This window comes from Rissa tridactyla, chromosome 3 (assembly GCF_028500815.1).
Source record: "Rissa tridactyla isolate bRisTri1 chromosome 3, bRisTri1.patW.cur.20221130, whole genome shotgun sequence".
NCBI lineage: Eukaryota > Metazoa > Chordata > Aves > Charadriiformes > Laridae > Rissa > Rissa tridactyla.
The window spans coordinates 47,570,306-47,582,149 of NC_071468.1; the positions used below are offsets into that span (position 1 = coordinate 47,570,306).

Sequence of the window (11,844 nt, forward strand, 5' to 3'; positions counted from 1 at the left end):
TTAATGTATAAGCTGTTTGGTCATCACAGAACTTAATTTCTAAAAGGGCAGGTTTTAAGCCTTAGTACGTGTCACGGAACAGCAAACAGTATCTTAAGTCACTATAGTACAGCTTGGCTGATTTTATTGAAAACCATTCCACAATTACTTAAGGCTCTAGATTTTCCTGCAGAGTTTTGCGGGTAAGTTGGTAATAGTTCAGCATCCTGCAAAAACCTGGCCAGTCACACAGTTATGTTCACGAGCACTGAGCAACGTTCACTAGCTCACAGCAGTTGTGTGGCACTGAAGGCAAGGCAGTCTTTGGGCATCTTGACCTTACCCTGGAAGAGCTACACTACTAAACAGCAGCTCCCTCATAAAATCCATTAAACCAATTATTAAAACACCTGGAGAAACAGCAGTGTACGCCACTATGGGGGGAGTAGGGAAGACTAAGGATTAAGGTCACTCAAGATTTGCAAACGGAGTGGTAGAAAAGCCAGCCAAAACCAACTTAGTAAATAAAGAGACCGTGGTTACATTTGGGTTAGTTTTAGATAAAAGCTGTTTGAAAGAACGTGCAAGTCACAGAAAGGATGTTACTATGACTGGAAGTTTTCTGGAGGAAAAAAAAAAGTTTATTTTTAGTTCTCAGCCCGTTAAGCTTCAAACACAGTTCAGATGGAAGATTATGTACATACTGACTCTAGTCAGAAGGGGTTTGATATTTTACAGGAACACTACTACAGTGAGACTGTCATAGTTGGCAAAATACAAAAAGTAGTAGTTTAAAGAAATTCTAGAAGCTAAGCAGGGATCTTTTGTTCCAACTCAGTCAAGTGTAGCTATTTAAGACTTGCATAAATCCCATCTGTTGAACATAAGGCAACACATACTTGAAGACAAACTTTCTTAACCAGTCGTCTCTTTCGCTTTAACATACTAGAAATAGTCAAGCCAGATGTTGCCAAGGACATAACTGCTGGTAAGCAAACCAGAGCATTGTTAAGATTCTCCCCAAATGACACGTCACTTAGAGCAGTGCATGTGTTATTGAAAAATCCAGATTAAATTTAAAAAAAAAATACCAAACTTTTCAATGTATTTCACTCTACCAGCTGGGTAATTTTAAAATTCATTAAGACAGTTCCCATAATAGTATAAACAGGATTTATTGTACATGTGGAGCTGAAGGAAGAAAGAGAAGGAAGGTATATATTATATATATATATGTACAGTGAGCCATTTTCAGTAATAAATTTATTCTGTCTTGCTTAATACTGGAAAGAGGGAATGTGTCTGGCACCAAAGAAATTTAAAATTGAAAAAATTTAAAAGCTTATGTTTTGAAAATTATAAAAACCGTGGTCTTACGGAAGGAAGTTAAAACATATATACATGGCAATTTAAGTGGTTTATACACTGAGTGACACAGTTGCATTTGTCTTTTAAACCAATTTATGGATTTTCTATTAATAGAACTGGCATTAAAACTATTTAAAAGCTAGAATATAAATAAAACTTGGAGGGACTGCTCCAGGAACAGCCCAGTAAAGCAACTCACAGTAACTCAGTAGACATAATCAAGAATACAGTTCCCCTTGAGCATCAGGGAACGTAGGCACTAACTGGGAAATAGTCCAAGTCCTGGTGTTGCAGTTTCACTGAAGTCCATCTCCTTACTGCTGTGCCATACGCGATACCTTTTAAAATATACCCCTGATTTCTCTGAAAGATTTAGACACTGTTACGTTGTCTTTCTGAATCCCTTTAAAATAGGATAGATGTTTTCAAATGCTTCATAGATTTCTGCTCGTACTTTAGCACCTAGAAAAAGGGAGGAAATCGATTTAGTTTGTACCTTTCGCCAAATACTTGATTTTAGCTTTTAGAATGGTTATTGGAATGTGACTCTATATAAAACCTATGCATGTCCATAAATCCCTATTTTTACTATCTTTTTTTTAATACACCTTTCATATAGAGCATACGTTACCAACCTTCTCACTGTTTATTCTGATAACTACTAAAACTTTCATTAGCATCCCCATGCTTATGCTCTACTTGCAAATAGATTTTTTTATACATAATTTCTGCAGGAGACCCGACTGCAAAGCACAGCCCTACAGGATGTTTCCGCAGAGAGGCCTAACTGGTGGAGCTTCTTCTAAGAGCGAGAATATCTGGGGAGCAAGGTCTGGCCATGGAGAGCGCTGCAGGGGCCCACCACTTGCCATACTGCAGGAACATGCTCCTCCTATTTTTTCTCCATAGTAAGACTGGGCACCAGGGGAAAAGGAAAGGGTGTAGGTGGAGCATCTGAGGTGGAGCAGGTCCCAGAGCTCAGGTATCTCCCCTTTTTTGGCTGCTGTATCAAAGGAGAATGGCAGCAGCCTCCAGCCAAGCTGTCAAAGAACAGTTAGCTCAGTCACACCTACCCAGCACAAAAAACCAGACTTTCAGACTTTGCCAGAAACATTACCCGTGCTCTTACAGCTTTTTGGGCACCTGCATACTTGGTTGGGATTCATGATCATTGTTTATATGGATTTTGCCAAACGTGTGGTTTGCTTTATGTGTTCTCATCCGCAGAACTGTCTGTTCTTTCTCAGTACTGCCTTCTCTAAAGCAAAGTGTCTAGCAGCTGACGCGCCTCTGGTATCGTTGTGTGTTCTGTCACACAGTCTAAGTCTAACCCACTGGAATAAGATACTCTCTTCACTCACCAGTTAAAACCACTTTTCCAGAAACAAAAATAAGCAGAACAATTCTTGGCTTGATCATTCTGTAGATTAAACCAGGAAACAATTCTGGCTCGTAGCTGCAAGAGAAGAGAGTGACGGTGTTTAAACAGGCTTGCAGATGCGTGTTCCAGTCCTTCATCTGCCGCACTGCAGGAACGGGCAGAGCAGATGTAGGCTGCACTGAAGCCTGGAGAGAGCAGCAGGGAAGGTCACTTGGATGGGTTCACATTGGGCATCCTCAGATGCACCCGAGGCAGAGCAGCGATGGCAACAAAGATGCAGGTTTCCCTCTGGTGCAAGGGAATAATCTAAACAAATGTCACTCTCTAACCTAGTCGATATGCAGCAAGAACGAAACGTAAGCAAGCCTTTTTTTACCTGCTGAACTGCTGGTGTGTGAGTACCAATCCTTCTAATCTGATGGGAAATTTCACGTCACAGCTGCCTACCATGTTCTGAATTTTAAAATCCAAAAATTTTGCAGGAAAACCCAGTTTCTGAACAACTCTTGCATACTTCCTTGCTGCCAGTCTGGATTGCTCCTCACTGAAGTGAGAAAAGGATATCCATATTATTTCCTCAGTTAAGTATTACTTGAAGCAAATAGCATTAAACCACAAATATTTATCAGGGGAAAAAAAAAAAGTCTGTGTTGAGGGGGAGGGGAAGGTCACATGCAAAATTTTTACATCCAAAATTAACAACTAGCACTGGTTTTCATGCTATTTTTCATACTAGGATCCCGAACACCATTGATGTTGCACTCACTGTTCATGAGGTAGAAAATAGTAAATTATAACTCCACATATTTCATACTCTTAAAATATCGACCCGAGTCCCTCTAAGAGCCATGTAAACTATTTCTTAAGTTTCGAGTGTAGAACTACTACTGCTAGAAAACACGTATTTCTATGAAAATCCGTAAACTGCCCAAATCCTCTGCTTGATTCACCCCAGGCATTCACACCTGGGTTTAAACACAACTGCACGGCCTTTCACGCTGTTGCAGAACTCAGTTTGCTTCGGTTCTGTAAACAGATGAGGATCCAGTTGCTCCTAACACAGAGTACGACAACTTGAACTTCAAGCGTCACCAAGCAGAGAAAGTGCTTCCTGTTCAGCTCTGTTCATTGATCTCTGCTCGTTAGCTTATTCCTTCTGGATTCCTACAGGCTCCTCCAGAGCAGAATTTCTCTCCTGCCCACTGGAGTTAAGCTTATGTTTAGTTTTCAATTTTTATGCTTCAATGATGATATTAAGAACAGATCAGACTACAGGGACCAGAGACATGGAGCTCCTGGCCTGTGATGAATGAAATTATTCAAATTATAAAATTACTCTTCCTCTGCCCCTACAGTTTAAGCAGTTCCAGTGCATAGTCACTGAAATTTTTTAATTATTAGAAAAAAATAGATAACTGCAAAGTCAAAAAAGCAAATATAACAACCTCTGCAAACCAGTTTATCAGACTGTATGAAAGAGCTTCAGAAACAGAACTACCATTTCCCCTTTTGTAGGGAAGTGCTTTCAGTCATGAAAAGACATTTTATGTACAAGCGTATATTAGTCTATTTGAAGTAACCGGGAAGCAGGCTTAGTTGTACCAGTACAACTTTGTTGTATATATACAAATACTGTATACAAATAATATTACTTCTAAAGCATCATGGTACAAGAGAAAAGACAGCCTGGATTAGTTTGCTTGTAATGCCTAAACCTACCTTTTTGCTCCTGTGCACACCATTTTCCCAGAGCTGAATATAAGTGCAGTAGTACGTGGTTCTCTTATTCTCATAATAACAGCAGCAAAACGCTGAAATGTGAGTATCGAGACTGTTAGTGATATATTGCTGTAATCATTACATTTAAACCAAATTTGCCTAATCTCAGTCGCAATTTACACTGTATTGCAAAGAAATACTAAGTTCAAACATACCCATGGATCACTCAAAATTTACTTGAAATGCTTAACTCATAAGAAGCTTCAAACATACATGCCCTGAGAGGTACAGCCAGACAGGAAGGATATTTACCATTGCATTCCTATTTTACTAAGCTCATCTCTCATTACTGTATATGCAACATATAAATAATGCTAACGCTTGCAACAGAGCAATAGAGACAATCTTAAAAATAAATGAAAAAAATTCCTTCACATCTTTGATCTGTTATAAGCAGGATGGAAGATTATCTGTCTGCAGATATTTTATGATCTGTTTTGTTCCTGTGTCTTAAAAAATTGGAGAGTGGTAGAATAGCAGCAAATAGAAGAGCTGGAGGTCACAGTTCTGTGTCAACAGAAGTCACCTCAACTACCACAGCAGAAGAGAGCAGCCCATTTAGCTCTAACCTTTTATTCTAACTACTGTAACATCTCTGCCTGCGTTTCCAAATGTTCGTAAACTCTTTGAAACTGATGTGAAACTCTTGGAAACAGATGTGGGCACGCACACACAAACCCCTGTTTGCCTCTTATATTTAACTTGGACCAGCTCACTGTGCGGTCCCATAAACTGCTGACATAACCAAGGTGGTAGCGTGGGTTACCTAACAGCACGTTTCTTGAACTATGGCTTAAATAATACAGCCAAGCAACATCTCTCTGATAGCTGGATGTACTGACTAAAACTCAGGAGTGCGTTACATAACCCTTCTTGCTCCCCGCTGTGGAAAATAGCATTTTGTATTGATTTTTCTAGCCTACAAGTTTTACACAGCCACCTACCCCTACCTTAAGTGTTTACCATGGCATGCTCAAATTTTTGCTGCACTAATATCTTACTCATGTGCAATTATGCAACAGCATCACCGATATTAACTTACAGTCACAGTTATTTATCACATATGCCTGCATGTGTGCTTTAATCTTTGAGAGCTGCTAGGTAAACTGCAGCAAAATCCCAAATACTAAAACAAACAAAAAAAATCCTACGCGCCAGGAAAACTGAAGTCTTCCCAAGGCGAGTCGATTCAACTACACAACATCTAAACTTTTATTAGAAATAGTGTCCAACTACTGTGGTTGCAAAGATAACATTTCCAAGAGGAGCCACCCAAAAGAAAAATGAAGCGACATAATTTTCTTGATTCAGCGCTCCAAGTCCTCTGCTGTTTTTCAAAGTTTCCCGAGCTAAAAAAAATCCCATGGTTTAACAGACTGATATTTAGAAGCAGCACGCAATTTAGAAGTCGACATGCAAAAACAAAAATAAAAATCAATTTCATCTTGCTGCTCCACCAAAGCTAGCCACCGGGAGCAAGGAGATGGCAGGAGTACTGAGGGACAATATGAAGGAATAGAGCTCAGCGGGGAAGGAAGACTGTAAAAAATGAATGACTGCACTGCGACCACAAGAATCCCAGGGGAGCAGCCAGGTGGGGGAAGCCATACTGTATACAGAACAACCGTGGCTCTGGCAGGAGCCCAGAAGTTGAATTGCTCCTTCCTTTCTCCTTGTGGAGAGACAGGGAACAAGACTTCATCATCAGACATTTCGCAGTAACACAAAAAAGGAATTTTCTGAGCACTACGAACAAACATGCCCATATAAACAGTAGCAGATCAGCTCTACAACAGAAAAACTTGGCCAGTGTATTACACCGTTGGTTAGGTTCTTCCTAAACATGCTGTGTTCTTTCTAAATCTACCAGATTACAACCTGGTGTAAAACACCTACATCAGTATAAAAATGCTTTTTACTAATTTGACAGAATGTTCTAAGTTTATTAGAGATTTATTTTTTAACTATAGTATAAAAAAAAACCTACACCCACCACCTGTGCCTTCGACATATCTGTTATGGGATGGACTCTAATACATTTCTCTTACCTTGGGATTATATTCAGCATTTCGGGCACGAAGCGCAATAGTTTTTAGGTCAAGTTTGCAACCAAGATTCACCGTGGACACAATATTCCTGAAGACAGTTCAGGGAAATACATTAAAAAGACAATAAAGAATTCATGTGTCTTCCTCATTTTTAACCAACCTTGATTAATTTTATTTATTTTTTTAAAAACTTGTTTCTCCAAGTGAGTTTGAATGACATCTTTCCTCCTGACAGAAGCACTGAGCAGCGTTTTGGCTCAGGAACCTCCTTTTGTAGAACAGTAGCTCCTAAAGCCTGATTGCTAATTCCTCCTTATCTGCCAGCTATTACAAAAAGTGTCTCATGAGAAGAAAGTCTATTTCAGTTTGCCAGGAAAAACTCTCAATGCTGAGAGCCCCCACACCTCAATCAGGGAAGCTGCTGGAAACAGGAGAAAATGAGGTAGCAACAGTACCATCTACAACTTTCCTTGGTATGCCCTTCAGCAGGAAGAAGAGGTGCAGGACTAAGCGGGAATCGTAGAATCGCCTAGGTTGGAAGCGACCTTTAAGATCATCAAATGCAACCACCAACCTAACACTGACGAAAACCCATCACTAAACTGTGTCACTAAGCACCACGTCTAGCCATCTTTTATATGCCTCCAGGGATGAGGTAAACCCACTGCCAGGAGACAGGACAGCAGGTCTCTAGAAAGTTTAAGAAAAGTTCCTAGATGCAAAATTTCCTTGGAAACTTGTTTTCTGCAAAAACCCTGAAAACTAAAGGTCCTCAATGGGGAAAAAAAAAAAATACAAGGAACTACTCTTTCAGTGCAATATTTACGTTATCAACCATTTCCCTTTGGGCCTTCTGTAAATTGCTGTAAAAGTCTTTTTAAAACTAAAGTTCAATGAAAATACTTTCATATCTAAACCTAAACAGGTTCTAGGTTTTTTCGCCACCTTATTGCAAACTCAGCTGTAGCTATGAACTAGAAATGGGAACACGGAATATAAAGTACAACTCAGCTCTAGTTCCTGGACTAGCAACTAGTTTTTTCCCCTCTACCCATCTAATTCCCTTTCAGCTGTGACAGTTCCTGTATTCTGCTTTAATACCTCACGAACAAAGTTCTACTCACAGTTAAGTGGAGCTATTCGCTTTTCTGTGAACAGGTCACAAGCATCCAGTAAGTTACAAATGAGGATACGTTTCCAGGTATATGTATTTTGAAATGCCAGATTATCAACCCAAACTACTTTATAGCTAAAGCATGATGAACTCCTAAAGTGCACAGAGTTAAAAGCTACAGTGATGCTAAATGAAGACACATGTAACATCCTCCATTGCTATGCTTAGAAGATGTGTGGTTGACAAATCACTAAGAAACTGTTTATATTACTAAGTGGTTTTGTAACGAAGCTAAGCTAAAAATAAAAGCAAGAATTACTCATATTGCTAGAGAAGACCCATAAATTCTCAGGGCGTCCCTTCCCACCAAAACCCAGTACCCAATTCCTGATGTGGCTTTGGTCCTAAGTCTTTAAAGGGCTATCTGAGAAAGGACACGCTGCACTAATACATGGGACACTCACTGTAGCTGCGGCACTATCCCAGAGCTCTCAGATGCCGGTGTTGCAGGAGTTATTGGAGTCATCGGGGTCATTGGAGAGGGGTACAGTGGTGTGGTTCCCGGCAAAGGGGCTGTGGTAAGAGTCTGTGAGTGGAACAGCTGGGGAGTTTGACCAGATGTTCCCTGTGTCGCTTGCTGTGATGTAGATTGTTGTGCTGCTTGTTGCTGCTGTTGCTGCCGCTGCTGTTCCTCTAGGATGGAGAGACTGTTGGTGCTCTGGACAGGCTGTGGTGTCAGTCCTGTGCCGTATGGCATCATTGGGCTAAAAATTGGAATTCCTGGAGTCATTGCACCCTACAGAAGAAAGCATGAATCAGAAACCACAGATCCTGTTGACTGCATTTTGGTTTTAAGAGAAAAAGCTTTCAAGAGAAGTTTGAAAATAAGTCAACATAAGCAGATAATATCAAACCTGGGTCAGACAGTAGTAACTCACTAAAAGCATAAAGCCCTTGGAAATGCAGTTCTTCTGTAGAATGAAATATAACCTCTAGGAATATGTCAGTTCTAGCATTGCTCACCTCCAGCCAGTGATGCTGACACGTTTCTCGCGCTACCTTGCAAGCATGTCTCAACTTTGGCCCACAATTTAACTTGCAATTGTTTGAACAAAGACTGTGCCCATCCTCCCAAATGCATTCATAGCACAGCGACAGTCTGTGATGTATGTTGGGGCAAAGGGCAACCACCAAAATAAAATTAATATTTCCAGCTTGTCAGTCATGTTTCAACTTAAAGGAACCCCATATACCAGCATGGTTCTTATACCTCTGGATATACGAACTGATAGTTTTAAAATTCTGCTTTATACTAGTATTATTTTACACCTAGCAGAATTTTTCAGATCTGCAAACAAAAAACCTGAAGTTACGTGCAAGAAACAGAAAACATTTTCACAAAGAAATTCAGATCACGTTTGCATATTAAATCATTTGTTTTTACCTGAGGAGAGGCTAAGCCTTGAGCGTAGGGTGGCAAGCTGTTGTTCTGATCCATGATTCCAGTTATTTCTTTGGTGAGGCCAGAAGTATTTCCTTCAATTAATTTAAATTAACTTCAAATCCTAGAGGGTTTTTAACCGTTTAAAACATCCCAGCAAAGTAGCTTTTTAAGCCAAGCTGAAAGTGTTAGGAAAACATCAGCTCCAGAGAAATGCGTGTTGTGAGTCTAAAATACTAATCAAAGCCTGAAAAGAGAAAAAGTAGTATCTTGAGAATAATATCTAAACATAAAACCAAAAACAAACCTACCAGCTGCTGAGTTAGATAAGAGACACCCATGTACAAATACATATAACATTCACACGCACGTGCATACACAATCCATAAAAATAACCTTTTTCAGGCACACTCTACAGACCCTTTAAGGCGTGCTTCTGCTGAAGCCCCTGGCAAGTCATCTGACTCACAGGAGCAGGCCTCTGTCTAACCAAACCCTCCTGCACGTAGAACTCAGGCTGTTAATACTCAGTCTACTCCAAGCTTTACTTTAGCTGTAAAAGCACTGATTTTTTTTAGAATTGAATTCCACTGACTACTAGCCCACAAGCTTACCAACACATTGCTTGGAAGTCTTTTCCTGGCAATTTTAAGGCTTTGGGCTTCCACAAATACCTTTTCTTCTATGGGAAAAACATAGCTGGTCAAATCAGAACTAAGAAAACCTCTTCTACCGACTTCCCTAAAATAAAGCACTAACACATTTCAAACAATGACATGCGCTTTATAAGGAAAAAAGAAATACATGAAAGCCAATTTCAGGTGCGCAAGTGAAATGTATGCATGATGTTTGATGATTATTTTTTTTTTGTAACTATACCTCTTTTGCTGTGTTATAGAAATAAAAACATAAGTGGAGAATTTAAATGTTACATCTTGATATCAATATTTTTCCATTAAATTATAGTTTTCTTAACTAGACACCTATTGCCCGGAAACACTCAAGGTCATTTTTAGGCCTGAGGTAGACCACCTCAAAATTTGAAGAAAGCCTGTTCAGCCTTTTTTTAAGGTATGAGAACTCAGAATTACATTAATATTTATACTGCAGCTGAAAAGGCATGTTTTTCCCCTGTGACTGTAAGATAATACGATGTCTACCCTCACCGAAGATATCAAACAGAATACAACAGATTTTATAACCTGGAGACGGGGGTAAATTAGATGCCTAAACATTGCCCCAGAAGAAACAAATTCAACTCCTCGAGAGCTCAGCTGTTTAGTAATTAGTCTAGATACCAGGCATGCCAGAACGCGCAGTTCGGCCACCACCTACGCAGAGGTCCATCTTGTAACCGCCTAACCGCGGCTCGCTCCTATCTCCACTACAAACCCTGGGGAACGTTTTTGTCGAGGGAAGAGAGTCCAGGGACAAGGGACACCCCGGAGAAGGCCCCGGCCCACCCCCGACCCCCCTTTCAGGCTCTGCCCTAACACGCAGCAGCCCTCGGAAGGCGCCAGTTTCGGCATGATTCGACCCTTCCCGCCTCTCCGCGCCCTGCAGGCACCCCACCCGTCCGAAGGCCGGCTCCAGCCACCGCCGCGCCCCCATCCCTCTCGCCCGTCCTCACACGGGGAAAGCAGCAGTCGCGCCGCTGCCGCGGCCATCCCGCCCCCCGGCACCGGCAGCCGCCGCTCCCCACCAAGACTAGCCGGAGCCCCACAGAGAAGCAGAAGTGGGGGGGTGTGGGGTGGCCACCGCCTCCCCCGCAGCTGAGGCCGACCCGGCGGGGAGGCGCGGAGCGGCCCCGCGCACCGCCCCCGCCCTCCAGGCCCGGCCCGGCCCACTCCATCGCGGCCCCACCGGCACCCATCGTTCCCCCGCAACCCCCCGGGGCATCGGGGTTTGCGGCGGCCCCGGGGAGGAGCGGTTGGGGGGGAGGGAGGAGGCGGGTGCGGCGCGGACGCTACCTGCCGCTCCCGGCGCCGCCCGCCGCCGCACAGTGCCCGCTGGAGCCGAGCTGAGCCCCGCGCCCGCGCCACCGGCGCGTACCGAGTGCGTCACTTCCGCCGCGCGCCTCCACCGCCCTCCCCGCCGCCATCTTGAGTGAGGGCGTGGGGGAGGCCGCAAGCCATCTAGCCCGAGGAGTGGCGGAGCAGGGACCGTTGTTCCGCAGCAGCGTCCCCACTCAGCTCCCACGGACACCTCCGCAGCAGCAGTTCTTCCCCTAGAGCATCCCCTGCGCCCCGGGCACCTCTACCCCAGCCCTTCCTACTTGTCTCATAGGTGCCCCAACCCTGGAAGTGTTCAAGGCCAGGCTGGATGAAGCTTTAAGCAGCCTGGTCTAGTGGGAGGTGTCCCTGCCCACGGCAGGGGGGCTGGAACGAGGTGATCTTTAATGTCCCTTCCAACCCAAACCATTCTATGATTCTATGCCCCTACTTGTGCCGCGGTGCTCAGCGCTGTGCCCTAGGGGGTTGGACTAGATGATCTCCAGAGGTCCCTTCCAACCCTATGGTTCTACGTCCCCCTAAACACAAAGGCGTCTCTCATGACCTCACCGCAGCTGCTATCGACCTGCTTGCTCCCACGCCTCAGAAGACGGGGCTGACAGCGTTTGGCCCGGGCAAGAACCAGTGCCCGGTGCTGCGCCCCGTGTCTTGGGTAGGGGGACCCCGTCGCGCCCAGGCTGAGGAAGGCCCAGCGGGCCCAGACACAGGCAGAGCCGTCAGCC

At 43.3% G+C, this 11,844-nt stretch overlaps 1 protein-coding gene across 5 annotated transcripts; it reads right to left on the reverse strand.

Moving 5' to 3' along the window:
* Nucleotides 1-1,135: 1,135 nt before the first annotated feature.
* On the reverse strand, nt 1,136-11,812 carry TBP (TATA-box binding protein). 5 transcript variants are annotated; one of them, XM_054195100.1, is made up of 8 exons: nt 11,667-11,812; nt 9,114-9,357; nt 8,134-8,465; nt 6,556-6,643; nt 4,448-4,539; nt 3,105-3,272; nt 2,709-2,803; nt 1,136-1,809 (listed from the first exon to the last, which is right to left on the reverse strand). In XM_054195100.1, exons 2-8 carry the CDS (start codon nt 9,165-9,167, stop codon nt 1,730-1,732), a joined length of 909 nt encoding a protein of 302 aa, XP_054051075.1. In that variant the 5' UTR covers nt 9,168-9,357; nt 11,667-11,812; the 3' UTR covers nt 1,136-1,729. The 5 variants fall into 5 exon arrangements, with proteins under 5 accessions (XP_054051075.1, XP_054051073.1, XP_054051076.1 ...); XM_054195098.1 differs by lacking the exon at nt 11,667-11,812 and adding an exon at nt 11,081-11,544; XM_054195101.1 differs by lacking the exon at nt 11,667-11,812 and adding an exon at nt 10,741-11,062.
* Between the last annotated feature and the right edge of the window lie 32 nt (nt 11,813-11,844).